Consider the following 27,443-nt stretch of genomic DNA (forward strand, 5'->3'; position numbering starts at 1 on the left):
TGTCTTTCCCACATGATGGCTGAGACTTCCTTATGGTTTCAAGCTTGTCTGCTTGACATTTTCCCTCCCTGTGGGCAGTTTATCTCCTGGGAGGCATCATGGTGTCAGGTTCAGAGACTCTAGGCAGGCTAACCCCACGAGTCTGCCACATACATCCAGACCCTGCAGAATACCAGAGGGAAACCTCAGCTCATGCTCAGTCTAGGACCCTGTTGCATTTCTTGAAAGCAAACCAGTATTTTATCCACTCTCTGTCTGTCATAATCAAAGACATAGCAAGAAAATGTGCAAAGGAAATATTTGCTTCAGATTTCACTTACGGATTTAGCACCAAAGCCTATAAATACGAATTTTAAAGGAAAAGTTCATGATGTGAATTTGATACCCTTTTAAAGTTCATTTCTTTTTATGACAATTTCAGACCAATTTTGTGCAGGCTTGTTTTTACGGTCAAATCAGACTTTAAGTGCTGGATTACCTGCCTAAGAGAAGTTAAGCGCCTTGCAGTCATTAAGTCTGAAGGTATGTTTATATTTTTTCCATTTTATTTCTTATGGAGAAGTTTGCTTATTTTTTCTAAATGGATTAAGCCATATTTGTATTTTAAAGGATGCAGAATCTTCCTAACTCATTTTCAATTGAGTTACCAATGTGTGCATAGGGGTGTGCACAACTCCCGTCACGTGTGGAATTTATAAATGGAATGAAAGACAACTTGTTCTGTGACTTTTGAATTCTACACCAGATTAAGAGCATGTGGATTTGGAGCCAAGATTAGTGAAGAAATTTTTATACAGACTCTAATGTTATTGAGCCCCCACCTTTCTTTGTAAGACAACCTGCTGCCTTCCAATCCTACATTTAGTTGCGAGTCACTCATGATTAAGGAGATGTCAATGGGAAGACCCAAAGAGCTTTGAAATGTGTTCCCTGAAGTTGGGAGATACGGGGGATAAGTGCTTCCTGACTCACACCGCAGAGCAGGAAAGCAGGTTGGGGACTGGGGTCTGACTTGCAATGGGGAAATCCAGAGAATGAGAGGTATTGACTGATGGTTTGGTTGGCAGAGTCAAGAGGTGGACTGGAGTCAGTGAGATTGGTCTGGAGTTTGTGAGGATACGATGCATGAGTGTTTTCCGTGGACCACATGTGGGTCACCAAGAAAGAACTGGCAAGGGGTTATCTTGGGTGCTAGGCAATAAGGCTGCTTGGAGAAGCAATGTGATCACAATATAAGAATCTCAAAATCCCTAAGTCCCGGGGAAGGAGCTCCCTGAATAGAACCATCTATGCCAGGGACAAGGAAACTATAGAAGGGGGACCAAAAACCAGAAAGAACTGTCCCATTGCCTCCCCTTTTCCCCCTATTACCAACCTCATCACTGAGAGGTAGAAGGAAAAGAAGCTAATGAATTGGGGTATGGGTAGGGACTAGGGCTGGGGGTGGGAAAGGAGAGAGAGCACGAGAACATATCCCTTGCCCCACTGCCAACTTCCAGAAGGAAGCAAGTCTGAGCTGTGGAGGGAAGATTTACATGGAGCTGGGTTTAGAGTTTTAAGAACCGCATGCAGTCTAATTTCGGAGTTGAGATGGTAGCCCCACCTATAAACTGAGAAGACAAAAAAAGTCGTAAGCTCCAGGAGCAAGTAAATTTTACATCCACTGAATAAAATTTCAACAGCTAGTGGGAGATAAATAAGCTTGCATTTTTATTTCAGTCCTTACTATTATAGACTACCACAGAATTTGTCTCTTTCTCTCTCTTTCTCCCTCTTCCCCTCCCACTCTTTCCTATTCACTTAATTAGCCTTTGTCCAGGATGAAATGTTCACAAATACCATCCTTCCTCTGTAATTTCCTCAACCTGTGTGTCACAGCTCACAGGGTTAGAAGAGTTGATGGTTAGCAGGAAAAGCTATGGGGCTTTTACTTCTAAGCTGAATATTTGTTTATTTAACCCATCAGAGTGACAGAACGTCGAGGGCTTATTCAACCAATGATTGTTCTTTCTCGTGAATTTTTACTTAAAAGAAATTTATTCCAACCAAGTGAAAAAAAAAAAATCAGCTCTCAGGGCATGTTTTTGTCTTCCTTCTCAATATGCAAAGCTACCCACAACTTTCCCAAGACACCTAGGACAAGATTCGCCTCTACTGAACATATACTATTATTTCTAGAGTAACTCTCCTGTTATTAGGGATATCTTTTTATCTTCTTAATTGGCACCAGAATAGGGATGTAGAGGGACAACTCAGAGTGGCAGAGGAGTTATAATTTAATATCTTCCTTACTTGTTTTCACTGAGGAGTAGAGATTTGTTTTTTCTGTCACCAACATCCCATTTCACGCCATTCTTCAACCAAATCAGGTAAAATTTTAAGTAAAAACAGTAAAGGTAACCTCTAAATGAGAGTCTATCCTGGCTGTTTCCTTTCAAAATGAGGTGGTATGGTTAGAAAGAAGAGGTCCGCCCATTACCTGTACAATGTTACCAGAAAGCAGGACTCACATGAAGGTTGAAAATTTGGTCTTTCTCCAGCAAGCCTCAGGCAGTGTTCTCATTCTCAGCTTACGCCAGAGGCAGGCAAAGCCACTGGGTAAAGCAGCACAGGAGTAGTAGACTTGCAAGAAGATTCAAGGGGCAAAAAGCGACGTTGATAACAAAAAAATTAGGTCTATTATTGAGCAGTTTGCAAAATATGCATAAGTGGTTAAGACAAAGTTGAAGACTTAATAAATTTCACATTTTGAGCTCTGCCCTCATGTTTCCCAGGACCTTTTCTTCAGACATCTTTAGGGGAAAGTTTGAGGGTCACTGGTTACCATATCTAAAACGCTGTGATAAAAAAGAAAAGAAAATGGCTTCAAAAGTTATCGATTCAACATACCTTCACACACAAAAAGGATCTAATCATAGCTATTATGTGCCTACTCACTCTTTACATCCCTGGCTGTCATTGCATCTCAATATTAATACCCTGGGAACTGTTGTTATCATCATCATTTTTAAGGTGAAAAGCTAAAACTTTTTAAAATTAAGTAAAACATCCGTAATCACGTAACTGAATCCAAAAGTTTCAACATGTATCTGGCTAACTCCAAAGTCTATTCTCTTAACTAGAATGCTTCCTCTGCCTCTATCTGGTGATATGTTAGTGTGCTGTCCCCACATCAATCAGACAGGACTGCCAGGGACCCAGAAACCATCAAGGGTGCTGAGGCAGGTAACTTGGTATCTCATAGGATTAATTGCAATGATAATCTCTCATCAAACAGGTCAAGTGCCAAAGTCATTTCTTTTTATTTCTTTCATTTGGGGGATAAATGTGGTAAGTGTTGTTGCAGACAGTAAGTAAACTTTTGAGCAATAAAAAGTGGTGATTCACTTTATTTCTTAAAAATTGTTCACTTCAATTTTCATGAAAACAATTATTTTTCAGTTTTGGCAGGAGCATTTCAAGACAGAAAATTTCAAAAAACTTGTCTTAATCAAATTTATGACTATCTTGTTAGTTTTTCAAGTTTATGTAAAGTATGCCTTACTCTAACAATAGTAACAAAATAAGGGATTCCTATAAAATTAGCCTGCAGCCTAAACAGATATAACTAGAGAAGACTCAATAACAAAGAGCTAATTTGGGGTTATTTATTTACTAAAGTCTTATTCTGGAGACTTTTCCATATGGCTTGATGTGGTTTCATTTTAAAAACTAAAAGTTCATCTTACGTAAACAAAGGTGCATAGCCAACACAATGAAATTTTTTTAAAGGCTTTTATTAAATATGTGCTCTATATATTTCTTTTTTTTTTTTTTAAAGAAATTACACTATTCACTCTGGCCAGGGGGATTTTCTTCCTAATGATATTAAAACAAGAAAAAAAGATTAATTGGCATGAATATGATATTTAACTGTTCAAATTAAAAAGCAGACCTCAAAGCAATCTTTCAAAGCAAGTATTTGAAATAATGTTTCTGTGAACTGAAGTTGGTAATGACTTGGAAAAAAATAACCACCTCTCTCTCTTTTTCCACTTATATCCAGCTACTTTAGACCAAGGTATTCACTGCTAATCATATATATTTTATTTTCTTCCAACTTGTTAGGCATCTTAATTTTTTTTTTTAATCCCATAGTAAAGTACTTACTCAACATGATGAAAGTTCCCTTGCTTGTGCGATCTCTATTTCATGACAGCCTTCCCTTTAGATCGTTCTTTTCATCTCTTTACTTTAAGGGCTTGTTATAGGCTATAATTATTTTTGAGGCTCTGAGTTAACACAACCATTAAATCTTGTACAGGTGGATGCTAAATTGGAGGCCAACAAGTTGTTCTGATCTTTTTCTCAAAGTTCTTCATGTTTGAACTCAGCCACCATAAAGCAACATGAAGAAATACCTATATTCTAACAATCTCCTAAAACACACACACACACACACACACACACACACACACACACACACAATTTTACATATACGATTATATGGCCAATAAATATTTTGAGTTGTCTCTTGAAAATAATTTTTGTTAATGACTTGGCAGGCAGCTTGAGAGGAATATTTTCCTTGAGTTCCACAGCACATAAATTTCATATCTAAATAAGATATGTCATAGTTTTCAAATTTCACGTTTTATGACTTTAACCCTTTCAAAGAGATGCCCTTCTTCCGTCTTTCCCCTCTCAGTGGGGACTCATTGATTGAGTGTTCCTTTAAAATAAAGATAACATGGAATACAAAAATATTTTTTGTTCTGAAAATAAAAATCCGAAGTGAGATTATTCATTTTCCTCTTCAAAAAGGATACTTTGGAACTTATTTAAAGTTCCAGGGCAAAAAAAAAAGTCAGGACATGCAAGATATTGTACCCAAATCTCTCTTTTCCTGTATCACTGAAGCTGCATTTTCTAGATATTTCTATCCATGCCCATCAAAAAAAAAAAATTCTGGAGCAAAAGTCTGCTATTGAGGCCTTCATGCTGATCTTTTACATCTTAATTAGGGCTTCTCCGTGACCTGGAACACCAAGTATTGCAGTTCCGGCATTATTTATAGTTGGCTGCAATTCAATTAATTGCATTTTTTTTTTTTTGCTGTGGCTAAAGAAAATGTGAAATGGTGTATTTATAGCCATGGATACCTGATTTTTATTTACAGTCACCTGAAAGAAATTCTACACAAGCGACAGAGCCACATCTTCTAAAGTCAGGATTGACTTTAGAAATGTTTGACCCCCAAAAACACCCTTAAGATGTTTGAAAAGTCGGTAGATATATAAATAGATTGACAGAGACAGATGGATAAAGATAGATAAATGATAGATAGTTAGAATATATATGTACAATATATATGGATATGTGTGGATATATATGTCTCTATATTATACACACATATATTATTTATCAGGAAAAAAAGCTCATTTTACAAAAGCTTTCTTCTATGTTGTGGAAATAAACTAGTTGCATCGAAGTCCATTAAACAGTCTTTAATCAAGTTAACAGTCCTGGTGCTCCAATGGAGCTTTAGCTGAGTTTGATATTAGTTCACAGGACTAAATTATATTTTGGCTTAGTTTTCATATTCAAGGAAACTCATTTTATAATTGGTAGGTGTGCAAATTTGCTGGCACTTCAGGTTCTTATTTTATTAGGGAAAATACATTAAGAAATTGTGTTTCCCCTGCCACTTGAATTTAAAGAGCAAGTCAATTGCATGCTTAATTATCAAAGCATGCCTTTTTCTAGGTATAAAGTTTTCTTTTTTAAAGGAAAAAATAGGTAGCAGTAAACGGTTTTGGGGGGAGAAGGGGCGGTTAAGTAAGCTGCCTTTTCTGATACTTTGCTTTATTGTTCTTTACTCATCTTAAGTGGCCCAAAGAGTGCACATTATTATATGTGCTATTTTCACCTGGCATACGATCAGCTCTTGGAAGTTAATGATAACAATAACAATGCTTGTTAATATTTGTTGTCTGCTTATGTGGCAATGTGCTAAGTTGTTTTACATGCTACTTTATCATATTTAATTTTTATAACAAACCAGGTGAGGCCTAAGAAAAACCTAACTCAATCATCTCAACTGGCCTGGCCTGACCCATCAGTGCATTTTCAATAGGATGCCTAAAGGATATCTGCTCCTAAATCAATGCCATTTGCAAGACCTGTACATATTGAGGCTCTTTGGATAGTTTAAGAAATGGGGCAACCAGTTTCAGCAATAATGGAACAAATTGTAACTGTACTGATGTCCGTTGTTAATCATTGAAATAGTTTGCAAAAAATATATATATATATCATGGAATATCTTAGCAAATAGATCTTTAAAAATAATCTGATTTTCTTTAAAAGGAAGGTAAATTCCTATTACACTGTTTAGGAGAATGATTTTCTTAATAATGGTAGTGGTCATTAATGGGGTTTGTATATATTCTTTTTCCAAAAGATTTCAAATTTATTTTGGATCATTTTACTTCTGATTTTTTCATTGAGCTACTGAGCTAACAAGGGCATATCCCAGAAAGATTGATTTAATTTTGTTTTTTAGTAGATTATCAACTATTTTCCAAAATCAATCTTTACTAACACAAATCATCATGGTTTACTTTAATAGATGGGGGAAATGAGGGATCTAAAAAAAGTACGTGTTTCAGTTTGCTAATGCTGCCAGAATCCAATATACCAAAAATACATTGGCTTTTATAAAGGGGATTTATTGAGTTACAAGTTACAATTCTAATGCCGTGAAAATGTCAAAATCAAGGCACCAACAAGAGGACATTGTTTCACAAGAAAGGCTGATCACATCTGGGGTTTTTCTATCACATGGGAAGTGACATAGCGACATCTATGTCCTTCTCTCCGGACTTCTGGGTCCAACCAGTTCTCTCAGCGATGTCCTCATCTCCAGACGTCTGTGTCTTGGTTTCACATGTCCACTTTGTGTTGGCTCTGAATGCTTTCTATGTTTTCTGTTTTTCATTCTCTTCGTAGAGAATGCCAGTGAAAGGCACTCTTGAATGGGCAGGGTCACAGTCTAATCAAAATTTCTCTGGAAACAGTCTAATCAAAAGGTCCCCACCCAAAAATAAGTCTGCCCCCACATGATTGGATTATAAGAGCATGGTTTTTCTGGGGTCTATAAAAGTTTTAAACCAGCACTGAACATGAAGTTCAACAGTTGGTTATTAGAACTGAAAACTCATCAAAAATTTTCACTTTCTACACATCATGCTCTTTCTATTGAAACGTATTTTTCTGTAGCTTTTCATAATTAGAAGGCCATATTTCTAATCTATTTAAAAAGTAGCATCTAAACCTTCTGGTATTCTATCACAGAATAAATGAATAGATGGACTAAATTGAAAACTGCTTGATTTAATCAACAGTTCTGATGTGCCTGCAGAACATCAGGCAACAATGCACAATTATTTTGAACAACTTCCAATGGGAACGAGCTTTCCACTGGCCCTCCTTGTGTGCCATTGTTCATAATTACACGTATGCTGTGACAGTGTACTTGTTAAATTAGAAATCAAACTTCTTTGACAACTGCAGTGAAACTTGACAAAAAATGAATGTGATTTTTCTGTTGTTTCCCTTCTTTTTCTTTCACTTATTTAAACACGTATTAATTAACTTGTTCTGGCAAGTGTTTAGTAAACACTGAACAAGGGCATTTCTTTAGTGGTATAATTAAAATCCTCTTTTAAAATGTTTTGCATGATATTTTATGCGCAATTTGACTCAAGTAAACAGAGGTTCTAATTAAAGTTTTTAAATGAAGGCAATCAAAATTGATAAAACATCAAGCAACCCATTCAAGCACATTTCCTTTCTGCCAAGCAGGAGTTCAATTTGATGGTCAGTTAACATTAACTCTAACCCCCTCTTCTTTAGTTAGTCTCCGGGAACAAAACTTTGAATGTTGCAGTACCCCTTTAGGCTTGCTATTTGGAAAGTTGTTATATGGTATTTGTTAAATTTAATTTCTTCTAGGCTATTAAACCACCATATTGTGAGAAGCATATAATTTAGGTTATGAATCTTCTGCAGATAAATTGTTACATAAAATGCATTGAGTGAACAAAGCTCTCCAAACAGCAAATGGGGCTTTGGTTATTTTTTTTTTCCATTTATAACTTGATAGAAAGGGTTAGTTCTCTGTAAAAAGTAAGAATAGCTATGGTAGCTTTCCAGTGCTAAGAGGCAAGTGTTTGAAGCACATAAAAAATCTGGATCATTATCCTTCTTTGCTGTATCATCATGTGTGTGTGCATGCGCGTGTGTGTGCGATGGGAAAGGTGAGGAGGAATGGAAAAGAATTAATTTTGCCCGTGATGCATGCATTGATTTGAGGGAAAACATATTTTAAAGGAAAGCTTAAGCTCCCATCTTCATATGAGTCATCATGCTTTTTCTTTTCTTTTAGTGATGCAGTACACAACTCCAAAAGGAAGAGCTTTAAACACAGAATTGTCAGCAATTTTAATAAGTGAAATACCAGCTCTCAGGATCATTTATGTCTCTAATGATCTTTTTAACCACTGAGGATTAAAACAGATTCCTCCATAACATTTTCTTCAGACTCTTAAGTTCTGTACCTGAGCCAGCCAGAGGGGGAGCAGGAAATTCTGTGGAATTGGACCCTGCTAGCCAGAGCTAGAAACCATCTCTGCTTTTGTTTAAAGAAAAAAAAAGAGTAAAATAAAATGTAACCCCAGCTCCATGGGGGTTCTACCCTAATTACTTATCAACCCTCTTAGCACTTATACTAAGCTACATTTTCAACCAGGCTTTTTTTTAGTAATAAAAGTGATATTCTGTGCTCCATCTAGCACTCCTTTGTTTATGCCTTAATTTCTTTAGAACTCAGGAGCGAAACATGGAGTGCCTCTTCAGAGACCCCAAAGCTTTATTATTCCCAATTTAAAGGTGAGGAAGTTAAGATGTATCATGTCAAGTCACTTGCCAACCTCTTAAGGCTAAACTGTATGGATGCCAGAATGCAAACTGGTAAACTCGCTCACAAGTGCACTTCTCACCCTCCTGCTGTTCTGTCCATGGGCATTAGCAAGCTTCAGAGAGTCACCAGGTTGCAAATGCAGCAACTGAATATCCATAACGATGGCCTGGAATCATTAAGAAAAGGTCCAAATTCTCCTGAGGGTTTGATTTGAGCACAAACAGCTATGCATAGTAAATATCAGCAAAATTACTGCCAAAAGTTGTTAGAGTGGTATTTAGACCAGGAATTTAAGTCTCACTTCAATGTTACCTTAGCTTGAGGTGAAAGTTTAACCATCAGTAACAGTGAGAAAGTCCACAAGTCCACTCTCACTTTGCACACCAGTGGCAGTTTGACAGGATCCCAAACCATCCTGAGGTTCGATAATTCACTGGAAGGACTCACTGAACTTACAAGAGCATTTACACTCATTTTCCCCTCTCATGGCTTTAAATACAGATTAAAATCATCCAATAGAAGAGATGCTCAAGGCAGAGTTCACATGGGTCCAAATGCAAAACCTCCAGTTCATCCTGTCCCCACAAAGCCATGGACACTGTTACCACCTCCTGGCCGTGATGTAACACTATGCACAGAGTGTTGGCAACCAGGGAAGACTACCGAAGTCCAGTGTTCAGAGGCTCAATCACATACTCTCTGCATGGCTGACCTTAGTCTCTAGCCCCTCTAGAGGTAAAATAGGATGGCCCAAAGTCCCCATCATGGATCACTTTGTGAGACTTCCTGGGCCAAAGTTCCCAGGCAAGCAAAGACACTCCTATCAGAAGGATCACTTTGGGTAAGGGTAATCTTCACTCTGCTCTTTCCCAAGTAACATGGCAGGAAGAGAGATAGTGAGACCTAAATCTCTGGTCTACTAAATACTGCTACAACAATGCCTAATTTTGTTGATATTTATAATACATGTCCATACGTTCTCAAGCCAAACATTCGAGAGAACCTGGACCTTTACTTAACGATTCTAGGCCCTCAGTATGAATATTCGTGTGTTGTATTTGCAACATGGGGATTCTCCCAGGGCAGTCACGTATTCCTATGTCCATTCTTATAGTCATTATTCATACAGTCATGAATTCATGCATTTAGTCATTCTTATGTTTGGTCATTCGTGCATTCATCCATCCATTCATTTATTTTACAAATGTTAATCTGCTCTTGCGCTATGCCAGGCAAGGTTCTCGACCCAGCAATGAGCAGGCATTTCCATTGTCCCAAGGACCAGTCCCTCATCCCTTCTGTCTTCAGTTTTTCCATCTGCCCTTTGTAGCCACTCTCTCCAGGTGGTCCATGCCTAGTCTTTCATCTGCCCCTTCCCAGTCCTGCCTTCAGCACTTCTTGCCCGCCCCCCCTCCTTTCAATTTGCTGGGGGCATTTCAAAACCTGGTCTTAGGTTTGTTCAACTTTTATCAGAAATGAGAGTGAATAAAACCTAGAAGCTGTTTTCATGAGCAAAGTACAAAGGAGATAGCTGGTGGCATGAAGAAGGAGCTTCCAGAGCACTGCAACTTGAGCTGTGGAGGCTGTGTCACCCCTCCCAACATGGCTTCTGGAACCACCCCTTCGGGACACCTGACTTCTGGAGAACCGCCCCTTCGGGACACCTGACTTCCGGAGAACCACCCCTTCCAGAAGTCACCTGACCCCCTTGCTTAAAAACCGCCCACACCATCACCCAGGTGCTGACTCACCTCCCTCCATCTTGGATTTGGTGATCTCAGCCCGAGAGCACAGAAACACACCTGCCCACTTTAAATTTTCCGGTCTACCATCCTTCTTTCTCACCCTTTCGCCTCCTAAACCTTTCAGAAATAAACCTTCCTAAGTTCCACCACCAAAAAAAAAAAAAAGGAGCTTCCACATGGGCTACCTCTTATCCAAATTCTGCCACACGCTAGCTGAGTGCCCTGGGACACAGCATTCAGTCTCCTTAAGCCTGTGTTTCTCATCTTTTAAATAGGGCATAACAATGAGGTCCCCATCGCAAAGGATTGTTGTTAGACTTACATGTTCGTAGACTATTTATCCCATTACCTGGCACAAAGAGAACGTCTGTTTGCTCTTCTGATTTAGCTTATAAAGCTTTGGGACCACTATTCCTACCTCTTGGTAAAAATTGGAGTTATTTCGCCGGGAAAGTCCTGAAGGCTCAGTTTTAAGGTCACAGTTACATGGAGTGCTTATCATGGGCAGCGGTCTGGCCTGATCTGTAGGACAGGAAGACTCAGAGTAAGGATTCCTGAGTTTGAAGTCCTGGAGGATTCTGGCTTCCCCAGGTTCCCATTGCATGATGTTGGGCAAGTTATTCAACCTCCCTAAATTTCAGTTTCTCATCTGCGCGTGGTGAAAGAATGTCATCCACCTCCCAGGGTTGCCATGAAAATTAAATGAAAACGTGGCTGAAACATGCTTAGCATAGTGCCTAGCACACAAAGTTCAGTGTCTGCAACATAGCAAACATTAAGTCATGTTAATTTGTGAATTAGCCCTTGTTTAGTTGATAAAAGGTTTAGATATTATATTGGTAAAAATAAAAGTCTCCACTCCTTGTATCACTTTGCATAAGTCTGCACCTTTAAAAATTGCCTGTGATGGACCAAGCTCACAATTAGTAAATGGTTAAGCCAACCATGTGAATCCTTTTGCAATTTAATAAAGTCAAATCTTCCCCCACTAAGGTGCCCTTCTCTCCTGCCTGCTCATGTCTCCCAGCTAATATTCTCAAGCAGCCCTTTCATTGAGCCATTAGAAGAGGAGCAAATTCATTGAAATCATTCACACTAACATTTAAATGAGTTTTGACATCTTCCAGTCTTGTTCAAGCCTCATTGTCTTAAAAGGCTGAGTCGGAAAAAAATCACTGTAGCTGCCTGAGAATCTATCAGATCAGGCGAGTGATAGGAAATCAAGTTTCATATATTTCTGCAACCTAAAAAGTCTGTTACAAAAATTATTAAAATTCATACTAATTTTAGTTGAAAGTATAAAGTGCTTCCTGTCTCTTCTTTGTTCCCATGTGTAAATCTTTGGAAAAAAGGCAGGGTCCATGAGCTCAAAAGCCCTCAGGAACCAGGCAGAATGCACAAAGGAATGAAGCAAACCGGTCTAAGTAAAACTCAGTGAAAGTGAGGGGTTTAAGTAGAAGTGAAAGTGAGATGGCAAATGGCAATTGAACCCAAGGCCCCAGCGTGGAGATGGGTAAGGAGTAGTGGGGATAAATACAAGTCAGTGAGTGCCTGTGCTGCTTCCAAGCAGGACCTCCTCTAACCACTCCCTGAGTGTAAGTCAGCAGAACCCCTAAGGTTTCAAGATAATCCACAGTCATGGACCTGTTGACTTGTAAAGATGAGCAGTTCAGGGGTTTTCTGTTGTTGTTTTACAAGGCACTGGAAGCCAAATACAGCCAATGTTTTACCTCTGTTGGGACGCTCTTTGCCAGTTTACTGTGCAGTAGCCATCCTAATAGATGATATATTACATAGATGAATTCGTTTAATCCTCCCGCCACCCTGTGGGGTGGGGAGGGCTCTGTTTGCCATCCCACTTAACAGAAACAGAAACTGAAATACAAATGAGTACCCCGAAATTGCCCAACCAAAGCTGGGCAGTGGTGAGATTCTAACTCAGACATGTGGTGTGCCTGGGCCTGCCCCAGGACTGCTCCCCATGTTAAAACCATTTGCACTCCTCTCCATGTTTGAGGAACTTCATTTTTGTCTTGCTATTCAAGTTTGAGGTTTCTGTTGTTTTTCCAGGTGAGTATTTCAATTCAGCAAACATTTCTTAAGCCTCGACTATCTATAAAACACCATTTTATGCATTTGATTTTATCTTCATTAATGCAATGCATGGAATAAGATTTCAGAATGAGGGTAATACTGTTGAAATAGCTTCATCCGGAAATACATCAGTTTGCAAACAGACTCTCATATTATCCACAAATATAAACATTTACCAAAAAAAATCAGACATCATTTGATGGTTGTTGCCATAATGATTCACTGGCACAAGAAAAGTGCTACGTGGGGAGAAGTGCCAAAGCTATCTGACACATTTCAATGGAGATCATTACACATGCCAAATTGCACCAATTTTACCCAACAGTGACTTTGACATTTACAGAAACATGGAATGGAGGTTTAAAAAATGAAGACTTCATGCAACATCCTGACCCAAGATTTTAAATGGTTCTATCCTTATCCCGAACCACAGCCTATACTATTTGTATTCACAGCAGGTGGCCACCTATATAAAACAAAGGTTCTCAGGTGATCAGAAAATTGATCTTGGGCAAACTTAATTGGCTGTAAAATTCTTCTCTTGGAATAAATAACATGTATTTTTAAAGATTTATTTGTAGGAAGACATATTTCCCTTCGACTTCACTCTGTTAATTCATCCTGATATCACAATTCTGTCTCTAATTGGCTAGGTTTTAATGGAGTAAATACATCTCTACTCCTACTTCACCTCAAGATAATGTAATGCTAGAGAGATTTCAGTTGCATAGTTAGAGTGCAAGAAGGTCGAGGGGGATATCGAACAGTCATAAATAACTAGCTATTGTCCATTTCATTGACGATAAAATGTAAAGAAATGAAAGGAAAATGAATGAGGGATTTATGAGGTATGTGCTAAAAAGAGTACCATGCTAATGAGTTATGCCAATGAGTTAGGACAACTTAAGTCTAGACGATATTTACAGAAATGTTTTCTGTGAGTAACATCATGCAAAGAATTATTCTATATGCAGTAGCATTTATTTGAAGAAACAATTTCATAATTGATTTTGAAACATTCTTTTACTATGGTAAATGGTTAAAATATATTAATAATGTTGCTTGACTAAATGCTTACTGTACTTTCAATGCCAAAAGGCAAGCTCTGTATACCAAAGAATGAATGTGCTTGGCTTAATCTGCAAGTCTAGATAACATTATAGTAATAGTGCACTGATTAAATTAATCAAGAACACCGGAAAAGTTATGCCGAGTTTGAATCCTAAAACTTTAAAGCAATTATATTGCTTTCAAATCTATTATTTACCTATTTGTTTATCTGTAAACATTGTAATAGAATCAGTACCTCAAAACCAGCGGGTATAGTTGAGTCATTCAAACTGTCATCAAACATAAGCCACTGGAGAAGCAATTCAATCAATAGAGAAATTTTCTAATTAACATATTAATTATTTGTAAATAAAAAATGATTGGAAAATACTTGAGGGAACTCGAAGATACTGGTTTGTCTTCTCATTCTATATATCCCTATGAAATAGTTTTACACTATTAATTTCCAATAATCTCAGGGGGAAAGTTTTTACTAATCAAAGGAAACTTCAACCCAGATTCTGCATTAATTATCATAGATTATAAATTTGTAGAATGTGAATTAATGAGACCCCATCTTCTCCTAAAAGGCATGCATTAAATAAAAGCCAGACTTGACTATGTATTTCTATACATATTTTAAATCTCCTCTAAAGATTGAAGTAACTGCTTACTGGCTACCAGGCAAATAATTTTTCAAAGTATTTCATTTTCAGTGTTGTGTGGACCTTGGCCAGCTATTCATAAACCTCTTAATTACCTTCTACACATCATTGAAATAAGGCTTCTGTAAAGAGTCAAACTATTTTTCTGGATCAACCAGTTTTGCATATCAAATTCCAGAGCCTACGAATGATTATCTATAGGAAACACAAACTTCCCATACAAATGCAGATCTCAACAAATAGAAAAGAAAAAGGAAAGACGTAGTGTATTAAATCATCTTTTAAATCCATTGCAAAACTGTAATCAAGCTGTAATTAAGCAGTCCGATTTTTACTTTTATTGAGTTTTTTTATGTTTCTGACTAATTTGCTCCTAGGCTCCCTTGATGGGAGGGGAGAAAAGATTTATTTTGTTTTGTTTTCTTTCCCTTCCCGCTAGCCTTCTGGGTTGTTTTTTTTTTTTCTCTGACTGAATGCCCTTGGTGTGCTATTTTAAAATTCACTATCTACATTTTGCCCTTGCTTTTTTGTCCTGTTGGATTTACTTCCTGACATCTACAAAATGAGCCACCACATCTGATTACAACTTGCCTCGTGGTTCTCTTGTACTGTGACTGATCAGAATTCAACAGCCTTCCCACATTTCTTGAAGACGTGCAGTTCCTGAACCCTTTCCTTTCTTTGCTTCAACTCATAGCCATTCGGCATCTTAAGAATTCTGCTTTCTGCCTTTAATACCATGCTTGGAGGGTCTGATTTTTTCACATTTCATGTCTTTACATCAAGGGATATCTAAAATGTGTGTATCAGTCATTTCAAGCACATAAAATTTGCATCCAATAGAACATTAGAAAACTGTCAGTGCGTTAATTATAAAAGACATGTGTTGGTCCAGTATAATTTCTCCAAAGACAAAATTACTAAGTTTAAGCTAGTTCTGTTTTTTTTCTTATCTCAATAAAGTAAAGATTGTTAAACCATAACACACAAAAAATGCTATGGGAAAAAAATCCACATCTTCTATAAATGAGTCCGTTTATCCTCCAGGGACATTCTTTTCACCGATTTCATCTTCTTCATAAAAGCAGTAATGATAAAGCATAAGGTATCAGCTGCTTTCTCTTTTCTACTCTATTGCTATTAAATGCTGAAGTCCACACAAAGGAAAATAATTAATTCTGACTTTTAAATGTTTACATTTAAGAGAAAAAAAATGTGTTTACATTTAAAAGAACGTTGACTTCCTTGGAAATGCTTCTTGAAATGTTAGGGGAAGAAAGTATTTGAGTCTAATAGGGTACTGTTTTCAGGCTGCTGAAACAAAAACCACACCATGGGTTGCTTAAGCAATGGGAATTTGTTGGCTCACGATTTTAACGCTAGGTGAAGTCCCAAATCAAACCATCAGCAAGACCATGCTTTCTCCTGGAAAAACCATAACATCCTGAGGCTGGCTGCTGGCACTCCTTAATCCTTGGCTTTTCTGTCACATGGCAGTGCACTTGGACACGTATTCTTTCTCTTCTGGGTTCTGCTGACTTCTGGCTTCTGGCTGCTCTCTATGGCTTCTCTTTCTGTGTCTAATTTCCTTGGTTTTTAAGGACTTCAGCCACATTGGCTTAAGGACTGCTCTCTTTCAGTTAGGGCGTACCTTAACCAATAGCATCTTCCAAGTTCTATTTACAAATGGGTTCACACCCACAGGACCAGGGGTGGAGACTTGAACATGCTTTTGTAGAGGACATGATTCAATTCCCAGAGGAACTCTGCAGCGTTTGCGGTATTCTCTAGATGGATTCTATACATGCAACACAAACAAAACAGTGATAATAATAGCTAGCATGCATTAAGCCTTCACTGAGGGTCAAGCACTGTTCTAACTGCTTTACATGTAATAACTCATTTAGTCCTCACATCCTCTGATGTAGACGCTGTAATTATCCCGATGTAGACACTACAATTATCTTCATTTACAGAAGAATAAACTAAGGTACGGTCAGATTAAACAACTTGCCCAAGGTCAGAGCAACTAAGTGGCAGAGCCTGAATGGAAACCCAAGTAGTCTGGCTCCAATGTTGATGGCCTTAATCACAAAAAAATCCCACCTATTAAATCATTAAATGAAAATTGATAAGATATATATTCAACAGTGTAAAGTTTTTTGGGGTTTTTTTTTTAACTACAAAATTTCACAGAGAAATCTATCCCTCTAAAAAGCTAATAGCAAATATAAGTGGATCATAGGAATTCAATTTTGCATATTGAGTTTTTAACAAGGACACACCCTGCCAAGTTGACACACAAAGTGCTGGATTATAGCAAAACTTGATGTTATAGCACACTTGGAGATATTGCTTGAATTTGCATCACTTTAAAAGCTCATTACCAACTAAACGAAAAAAAAAAAGAATTATGAACTACTTGACATTTTGGTATCTGTGATATTTAAGGGAACTAATATTTAATATTCAAGTGACAACAGCTTGTAGAGTTTGCACACAACACCCAGAGGGATCGATTTTTCTTTACAATGGCCTTTAGGAGTCTGCCTTTTAAAGAGCTGACACCTCCATTCCCTGCATGCCTCTTTCCTGCCACCACCATGGGGCACACACAGAGCACAGCAGCAGACGTGTAATTCTTCACTGCAGGATTTGTCTGTGCAAATAATGGAGAATGTGGGAAATCAAGAAAAATGTAATTTCCACTGAATAAGCCTCACTGTAATCTTTACTACTGAAAATGATTAGCTGTCTTTTGAGGGTTTTGCTCCATATGTTCTCTCAGTTCCCTTTATATCCCATCCAGGAAGAGAGAGAAGCATTGTCCTTACCTAACTGATCATCAGTCACCCCACACCTGTACCAACGCCACGAAATGACGCGTCTACTTGTTCCTGGCATTTTCCCAGCACGACTAATTGTCACAGTACTAATTTACTCACCTGTGGAATTTTCAACTTTCCCAGCCTGCTGTCAAGAAGATACATAATAATGAAATAAAGGTTTAAACCTGCTGAACACTATGAAATATGTCACATTTTCCAACCGAACCCTTTCGCTAAGCCACGTGTTAGGTGGCTATAATTACTCATGGCTAGAAAATTTTTTAAAAAACAGTCACATGTACTTTTCCCTGGTGGAATAATAGAAGCCAAGTGAACAGACCTTTTCTGACCTAGAGAAAAATATTAAACTGATCATATTGCCTCAAATGTATTTCTTTGTTTGCATTGTTTAAAGTAAGTATAATTGGTCGGTTACTATTGTGTTCATCATTAGAAAGCACTTGATTCTTTTTTTAATTAGTATCATTTAAGAAAATATTTCCTTATAGCAAATAATAAGATACAGAAGCAAATAATTTGTTGATTTGTTTTTTAGAAATGTGGGAAAGTTTAGGAAGGGGATAGAAACATATATTACTTAAATTGCATAAACTAGTAAACCAATTTGGCACCACTTTGCCAAGCATTCTGGCCCTAGGATTTTTTTTCAATGCTAGGTTGTGTTCTTGAAAATAAAGATTTTCATGCCAAATTATTACCTACAAGTAATATAGCTAGCTTTTTTGATGTTCCTGCAGCCCATTTTCCTGACTGTCATTACTGATATGTTTGACGGGCTTGGGAAAATAACATAGAACCTGTTTGACCAATTTTAATATGTATACTTGAATGCTTGTGCCACAAGTCAATTTTAGAGGTAAAAGTTGAGTATTTTCCCTACGGAAGTTGAATGGAATTGTCCATTTAATTCTTGCATCTTGTTGAATGTGAATTCTACAGGTTGTTCATTAATCCATCCTTTAGTGTTTTTTCAGTTGAATAAGCAAAAGAAAGTTTGGGAAATGCTGGGTTAATATAGGCTTCTCCTCCTCCTCTTATTCCTCCTCTTTTTCCACATCATCATCATCATCATCATGGCAAAATGGTGCGGAGACTTCAATATGCTAATACGCATTCTGAAGAGAAGGCATGTGGTCTTTTCCCACCTTATTTGATGCCATATCATTCCCTCATAGCACATTTTAGAGACCAAAACTGCACAGAATAGGCTCGCTGCCTTGATTCCGATCTGACACATCACACGTACTCAATGCGTTCTAGTGAAATTGCAACATTATCCACTTTCAGTGGAACTGAAGTTGTGATATTCTTTGCCTTAGACTTGCTCGTGAAAATCCATATGCAAATGGAATCAGACGAGCATCCTCGTTTCTTCTAATCACATCTCAGCCCCCATATTCAGAAGTAAAGCCTTAGTGGAAGGGGCTCCCTGGCACGATGACCCCACAGTACCGCTATTACTTAAAATAGGAATTTTAAGTGCTAAGAAAGAAAGGAAACAGCAGCTTCCTACTCAGCACGCACCACATCCAAAAGACCGTTCTCCTCATCTCAAAATTGATAGCCAACTTTTTTTTTTTTTTGCTGTTCAAATTTCTGTCCTCTTCTGCCAGCTTATTTGCTCTAACACTGAATTTTAAGCGTCTCTAAAAATGCTTGATATGTTATTATTCTTTCCAGATATCCTCTGAGAGCCAAGCAAAGAACACTAAGGAAGAAAAGGGGAATGAGCCTGGATATAAAGCCGTGATAAAAGGCACTTCAAGGAGAGGGGGGACGTGTTCTGGAGAGTGTCAACTGTGTCATCAGAATGAGAACTTACCGGTACTTCTTGCTGCTCTTTTGGGTTGGTCAGCCCTACCCAACCTTCTCAACTCCATTATCTCAGAGGACTAGTGGTTTCCCAGCAAAGAGAAGGGCCCCGGAGCTCTCTGGAAGCAGCAAAAATGAGCTGAGCCGTTCGAAAAGGAGCTGGATGTGGAATCAGTTCTTTCTCCTGGAGGAATACACAGGATCCGATTATCAGTACGTGGGCAAGGTAGGAGTCCTTTGGGTGACCTGACATTCTGGTTTTAAAAGCCTGAAGAAGTTACTTCTAATAAATAGATGGGGAGTATGTGAACTATTCCCCCTCACAGTAAGAATTGTTGCTTATCTGTAAGACTTTCTTTTTTTTTTTTTTTTTTTTGCTTGAGTAGTTTCGGTAAGAAGACTGTAGGAAAAAAGCTGAGAAATGTTAGCACTGCAACAAAGCATGAGAAAATGCTTTCAGTTGAAAATGAAACGCCCACAACCATTGCATAGGATTATCATAAATCCTTTAATTTTTACTTTAGCTTGAAAAACGTGGTCCCGCTATTTTATAAAGTGGAGTGTATAAAAAAAAATGGGAGTAGAGTGATTAGACTTAAAAGTAAGTGCCTTTTTCTCGTTCTGAAAACCGATGTGTGAGCTTTTAGTGCCTTGGCCAAGTTCAAATGAACTATTTCATGACTCTGCTCCTACCGTCCCATTCATTCTCTAACAGGTGGGGCTCTTTGTTCCCTCAGCCCACCACTGCCTTAGATTCGGTGGTTGGTGCTGCCACCACCGCTGCTGATTGCTGTTTTGTTGTCTCAGATAGTTGGAAAGATCCAGGCAGATTTCAAAATTTCATGATGTAATTGCAGCAGAGCTTGCACAAGAGATCACTGGTTATGTAAAGGTCCCATTTCCAAATCTCATCTGACCATTTTATTGACTGCAGAAGGTAAAGTGAGGAAGCTTGGCTTTTGACAGCTGATTACTGGAGTTGAATCAGGGAAACAGAGCTTGGTTATACTGTCATCGTGAGTTTCACTGAAATTTTATCATCAGCTACCTTCTTGTTATCATCTGCATGCAGCAGAGATATAAAAGAAAAAGCAGGCATATGGGTTTGTAGGTTTTAGGTTCTGTTTCGTAATACGATATCGATAGGAAAAACAATTGTCACACGTTCTTGACATAAACAAAGCCGGAATGAAGTAATGAGATAGACGGTTAATTGCTTAGGATGACAGCTATGATTTTAAAACAGCTATATTAGGATATCCTGTGAATAACATAAATTTCGCAAATTCCAGGGGCTGCGTGTTCACACTTCAATGTGCAATCAAATATCCCTGAATAATCAAGTGCCATTATTCTCTTTAAGTAAGGAAGGAAAGCCACCTCATCCGTGGCTTAGTCCGAGGTAACCAGGCATTGTTCCAATGAAGTGAATTATTAATGCGGAATGAAGTAGGGAAGGAAGTAGTCAGTGAAGGGGTGAGCATCAGAATACATCCCCAAAGACCTGGCCATGTATTCGCTGTGAAATTCACGTGGTGGGATGACTGAAGAAAGACACTTCTCTTGTACTCCACTCTAATTTCTTTGTGAAATCTGATTAACGCTAACTTAATAGGGTGATGATTGTAAAAAAAAAAAAAAAGTAATCTCGTAATCTTTAAAGCACTTCTTACAACACAAATAGCATTATCGTTATAGAAGATTAAGTTTTAAAAAGTGCAATGTCTAAATGATTACCACCACCACCTCTTTTTTCTTTTTCTGTTCCTCTTCTCAAAGAGTGATGCCATTTGACATCAAAAATACCATATATTTCTAAAGGGCCTGAATACAGAATATCATGAGCAGCAATGGATAAAACCACCAAAGCATCAGTTTTCCGATTATAATTGTGGGTGGTAATATCGCCAGCAGGAGAAGTTGTGAGCTATGGGCTCAAGCATATCTGAGACTGCGTCGCAGTGCTGCCAGTTGCTGGTTCTATGGCCCAGGGAAAGTTATTAACCTTTCAGGCTTTAGATTCTTTGTCTAGAAAATGCACATGCAATGCCTACCTCATGCAATTGCAAGTGTGGGCTGAGACAGGCACCAGTGGCTGGCGCATAATAGCATGAAGAAGTTATTATTATTGATCAAAAATCCACTGTATACATTCTTTGAAATCTACTGACAATGCTTTAAATTGGAATATTGATTTTCATATCAATGCAAAAGTAAAATGGCATAATTAACGAATCTCTCAGTAAGTGGAAAATGTAGAAAACAGCAGCCAAATTCCTTCAGAATCACAGCCTTCGACTTGATTAGTTGGATTTGAATATCTTATTGGCAACTGGCTAAATTTCCCTCCCTGCTGTCTTCCTCCATGCTTTGAAATCTAACACATAAGAGACTACCGACTAGAGAAAAATGTCCAGGGCAATCACTGAAGATGTGATAGTCGTCATGGAGATATCAGACATAGAGAAAATGTCTTCTTGCTCTGCTGATACAGCATTTTTCCAAGCCAGTCTTTAGAGTTATATGTCATCAGTGGACAAAAAGATTAGCCCATAAACAGAGGTTCTAAAACTTTCTGGGCTCACGATTAGTGCTCAGCAATTTTTTCACAGAGCCTTTAGACCAAAAGAAATACCTAACAGTTCCATGTATGAAGTAGTTAGGTCCAAGCAATAAGTATTTATGTTCTAACAACTTCACAGCCATTTGAAAAAATAATGCATAAGTTGACAGGGAAAGAGAATACTTTTACTTCATTCTTACATAACTACAATTACTAATAGGTGTGCGTGCCTATGGGGCACTTCACAACTTTGCAGACTAGACATCATTCCCCTCAATTTCGTTTTCCAAATTGATGCTTGTGCTGTACTTGCCTTGTATCACAGCGACTGTGAAATAGCCAGATCAAAACATAGGAGGGAAATGAATGTGGCGCCACCTACTGTTGCAGCTGTGAACTACCCCGGGCTAGTAGTTCATGTGGTGTTGGACAGATGTGGTGCTGCACTTCCCTGGAAATTTAAAATTATTTCATGGTTGAAAAATAACAACAGCGTCTCCGCTTTTAGACAGTGCCCGTGCTCACTTTCCTTTGAGCATGTACATTCACTATGCGTTAAAGTTTTGAGCTGTAAAAAATAACAGCATAGGACTGTACAACACAAACAGGGAACCCTAATGTAAACTATGGACTATAGTTAATAGTGTAATTACAATAATATTGTTTTCATTCATTGTAACAAATTTTCCATAAAACTATATATATATATATATATATATATTCATAATGCTCCTCTGGGTTGCCTGCTGCATGACACGGTGTCCGTGCCCAGACTGGGATCCACGGGATTGGAGTCAGGTTGACATATAAAGATGTGCAAGGCTAATGAAACTTTTAATCATGCTATCGGCCCTATTAAATAATAATTATTTACAGCCTATCCTTGGGCTCTGAGACTAGAAAGATTGATCCAGTACCTCTAATGGATAAAACATTAATTGAAGAAAAAGAATGCGCAGATTTAAAAAAAAAAACATTGCTGTTGAGCAAATACCACTTGAAGTAGAAGGAAGAGTTTTCTGTGATTTGAACTACTATGCATATTTGTATTTATGTAGATTTGTTCTAACTATTTTAGAGGAAGCCAATGGGGATGGCAGTGTTAGTGGAGGAGCAAGGAAAATGTGCAAATGCGTATGTGGAGCAAAGAACTATCGGTTGTAGGAATAAGAAAAATAGAGGGTTACATGTATCCAAGAATCAGCAGAAGATGGAGTCTGGAGGCTAGAATGGCAGTGAAGTGAATAGAAAGGCTCATTGTTTAAAACAGAAGCATAAACGATGGCAGCAAAACTTGACTCTCTTCCCGTTGTAGAGCTCCTGGGCATTCGACTGTGTTCTATTGCCTGAAAGACCGTCCCAGCTCCCCCCACGCTCCAGTCCTACTTCCCAACACCCTCAGGTCTAGTCCTAAAACTGCACTTTTGAGAATACGGCTTTTATTCACAGACTGCAGCCTCTGCTGTCTCATTTTAGAAGAAATTATTATTTTATGTGATCATTTAAAAAGTCATGGTTTGTTGAGAAGTGTGAATCTAGCAGCAGAAATGGAGGGGAGAAAGATGTGGATGAAGTTAGACACGACGTCAAACATTTTATGAAGGTCTAATATCAAACAGAAATGAAACAATAGAGCGTAATGCATCGTGCTGCCACCATCTGTAACTCCACTACTGAATAGAAACTCTACCTTTAAAAGCAGAAATATGAACAAGTCAGGGTTGGGAAGAGAATAAAAATAGTGAAGGCCTGTTGGAGCTGAAATATTGACAAACCAAATTGCAATTTATGACAAAATTTTAACACCTCTATTCCCCTAAAATGGTGAGGTAGTAGGGTGGGGTGAGAAGAAGTAGTCATGTGTTTGTAAAGAGTTTGTGAGCTTAAGCTATAGATTTAGGTGTACACGTGCATCTACATAAACTTACACATGAAGATATAGATATGATTTTTTTTTCTAAAAACATGACAATTTGGAGGCAACTTTTAGCTGCTTTAGCATAACCAGCATCTGCCTCACCTGGGAGCTCATTAAACTATGCAAAATCTTGAATCTAACCTCAGATCTAGAAAATCAGAACCTGCATTTTAACAAGACCCCCAGGTGAATTGTACACACATTAACACCTGAGAAGCACTTCTTTTTAAAAATACCTGGCCTAGGTCTCCTCTCCCCAAAGATTCTGATTTGATTGGTTTTTAATTGAGTGTTTATGAGTCTAATAGGTAGCAAAGTTTGACAACCACTGCCTGAGGAGAATATAACTATCAGTGGTTATTAACAAAACATGGCCAGTTCCAGGATAAAATGGGCATCCACAAAGTGTTAATGGAAATTCTAAGAACCTCCAACTGGGCTTGGAGGTTCAGCAAAGCTTCCCAGAAGAGGTGATGTAATATTTGAACCACATCTTAAAGGAAGAGAAGGTATCTCAGATGGCAGAGGCAGAACTGTCCAGGACTTGCCAATTAATTGTATACAGAGGCCAAAGGAGAGCAAGGGGGAAGTTCAGAATAAGAGATTTAAAAACTGAAAACAAGGAGAGTGGAAATGTCAGTAGGGCAGACACACGAAAGAGGAAGAAGGTATGTTTTCTTATCAAGGACTAAAGGACAGAGTATTTGATTTGGCACAGAATCCACTTAGGTTATGTTTAGCTTCCGTAAACTTAGTAGAAAAATAAGAGAAAAGCATTGTCGCTCCACATTTTCAGATATCCCCATGCCCCTCCTGCAGCTTTATATAAGGTAGCAATTCCTTGATGGTGATTGGTATATAGTCTAAGAGTGCTCAGGAAGAAAAGAACATAGTTTCTGAAGACGCAGGCATTAATATTAATGGAACGATGTCTAGACATAAAATCTCAAGCCTAACCTTTGGCGAAAGACTCACCCTTTATCTTTAAACAGCCCACAGCAACTCTTCACTGCCTTGTGTTCTCCACTTTATTTTTCACATCCTTATCCCCTCCTTCCACACAATGTACACATAAAACTCATCTCCTTTAGAAGCATTAGAGATTTTTATTGGTACATCGAGAGATCTATTTTTATGGAATTTGATAAGCTATAGTTTCATAGATATTTCTGGTCTTAGCTTTTCAGAAGTCGCCAATGGTTTTTTTTTTTTTTTTTTTTTTTTGCAGGTGCTCCCCAAAATTGATATGCTGTGTCTTTTAAAATATCATGAAAATTTGGGTTATATTTGAGGCTCTACTACACACATCTTCTAAATATGCCTTTTTCTTGAGTCTTTGAAATAAGTGTCTACCCAATTCAACAGAGCCACTATTCTCAAGATAATTAAACATAAGGGTTTTAAAGGCCCATAAAAATTAAAATATTTGACCATATACACCTTTAAAATTATGGATGAGCAATTATTTGTTCCTATAATTACATGATTCAAATTCAGGAAACTTAAAGCAATATTTTATTCGTTCTGAAAGATCATTTAAATGCTGCTATTGTTAAAATACTGCTTTTTTTTTTACTCCTATTATTATTGCTTTTCTGATAATGACATAGGCTAAAGAGTAGAAACATTCCAGCACTAATTTGATGAGTGATTCATTAATCATTTCATCTTTGAGCCCCCACTGTGTGTCAGGCATGGAGCTTCAAAGAGACACTTAACCACTCATTTGCTTCAAATTGCAGCATCAGTTTAAAACGTCACCACAGCTAACATTTACTGATCATTACTTTGGCCCAGAGTGTGAAGTACTCCAAGTGTGTTAACTCATTAGATCCTCACAAAAACCCTAATGTACAGATACTGTTTATAGCCCTGTTTTACAGAGGAAAAAAATGAAGCTCAGAGTAGTTGAACATTTAGCTCAAGTTCACACACTGCTGGGACCCTGGCAGTCTGACTCCACTATTTGACCACCCATTTTAGTTTCCTGGCATCTAAAACAAAAAACATACCATGGGTTCATTTAAATGGCAGAAATTTATTGGCCCACAGCTCTGAGGCGAGGGAAAGTCCAAAACTGAGGCTATGCTTTCTCCCTAAAGGCTGTGGCATTCGAGGGCCAGCTTTCACTGGTCCTTGACTTTTGCATCATGCTGCAATGCACTTAGTGGCCTCTTCTTTCTCTTCCTGGTACTGTTAAATTCCAGACTCTGGCTGTTACCTGTATCTCCTCTCTCTGCAGCCTTCTCCATAAGTCCTCCAATAGCAGGATTAAAACCCAGTCTGAGTCAGAAGGGCCACACCTTCCCTGAAGTAACCTCTTCAAAAGGTCCTGTTTACAATGGGTTCGCGCCCACAGGAATGGACTAAGAACATTTTTTTCTGGAGTCCTTAACTCCAAGCCACCTCACCACCTAACTACTCAATTACAACCTTTCCAATGCATATCCCACACCTTGCAGAGCCATTATGGGGCACAAATAAATAACAGTAGCAGAACATGCTTTGCACATTTAACAATCGTATTCTACCCAAACACACAAATATCTATTGAGAGCCCATATTTGAAATCCTAGGGAAAAAACATTTGTAAGCACTGCTTTTAAAGCGCTATAAAATATCTTTGCATTATTATTATTCACGTTCCTTTGACTTTCTTCTTGATTTTCATTTCCATAATACATCAGATGTTCAAAATAGTTATCTATGAGCATTTTAGAATTAGATATGCAATTAGGGATCTTTTTGGTCATCATGATGAAAAAAAAGTGCCTTTTCTTTTCATTTCCCTTGATAACGTCTTCTAAACTATTCTGGTTGACTGACCTGCAATAGTCTTTTCTCCCTGAGTCAGGACAAGTGCCTTGGGCACATTTTTCTTCTTCATCATTTAAATTTAATGCTTAGCCGTTTAACATTTTTATCTTTCTGCTGGGTAGAGTATTGTAGAAAGCCTGCATGCACTTGCTCATTGAATGTGTTCTAAAAAAAATGTTTTGAGAAGCAACTTCCCAACTGCTATTGCTGGCAGTAATCTTCATTTTGTTTCCACTATCGACCAACTGATTTCACTTTCTTAATGAGAAAAACTTCAATTTGCCATTTGATGCTAAGAAAATGTCCTGTGTAACAGCGGTTCACTTTCTGACTCTTAGATTTCCCTCTATGCACAGTGGCATATGTGGAGAACAGGAAAGCTAGCATGTCTGTCCTTGGTCATAAACCCAAAGGCAGCTCTTCTGCTGGCCACATCACACCAAGAGAGTAAAATATAGAAAGCCAAACAGTGATCCAGCCTTGAATCTTCCAACTTCCATCTCATTATGCCTGTGAAATACTATATCCTTCTGCTTGAAATGCAATCTGTTGAACAAAATAGAAGGGCTGAGGTGAATTAAAAAAAGAGTTAAGGGTTCAGATCCTTTTGGTTCCCATTGTAGCTATTTACTTTCCAGCTCCACAATAAGTTAGACAGAACTGGAGATTGTCAGAAGGTTATAGAGGAGCCGCCTGCTCAATTGTAAGCACATCCCTTCGAATCTATTCTGTAGACTTGGTCAATTGTTGATTGATTGATTCCCTTTACTCATTTGTACTAAACCAGGAAACTGGTAACAAATGGATTTGTGCCAAAGCTCTTCATCTTTTGCCAGGTTATGGATGCTGAGTGTACTGAGTACATAAATATGTATAAGGCAAACATCCCAGCTTATGTTTCTTCTGAAATCAAAATCTCTATCATTTTAGCTGGATTTTATTTCAAAAACCAGAAAATAAATCCTTGA

General features: G+C 38.0%; 1 protein-coding gene across 2 annotated transcripts in view; it reads left to right on the forward strand.

Moving 5' to 3' along the window:
* The window catches only part of CDH6 (cadherin 6), a 133,824-nt gene that overhangs the window by 54,377 nt on the left and 52,004 nt on the right, over window positions 1-27,443 (forward strand). For both annotated transcript variants that reach the window (XM_077116888.1, XM_077116889.1), the window contains exon 2: window positions 19,046-19,403. In XM_077116888.1, coding sequence (XP_076973003.1) covers window positions 19,176-19,403 — 228 coding nt within the window. In that variant the 5' untranslated portion in view covers window positions 19,046-19,175. The remainder of the gene's footprint in view (window positions 1-19,045; window positions 19,404-27,443) is intronic.

The sequence above is a fragment of the Tamandua tetradactyla genome, chromosome 9 (assembly GCF_023851605.1).
Source record: "Tamandua tetradactyla isolate mTamTet1 chromosome 9, mTamTet1.pri, whole genome shotgun sequence".
Classification (NCBI taxonomy): domain Eukaryota; kingdom Metazoa; phylum Chordata; class Mammalia; order Pilosa; family Myrmecophagidae; genus Tamandua; species Tamandua tetradactyla.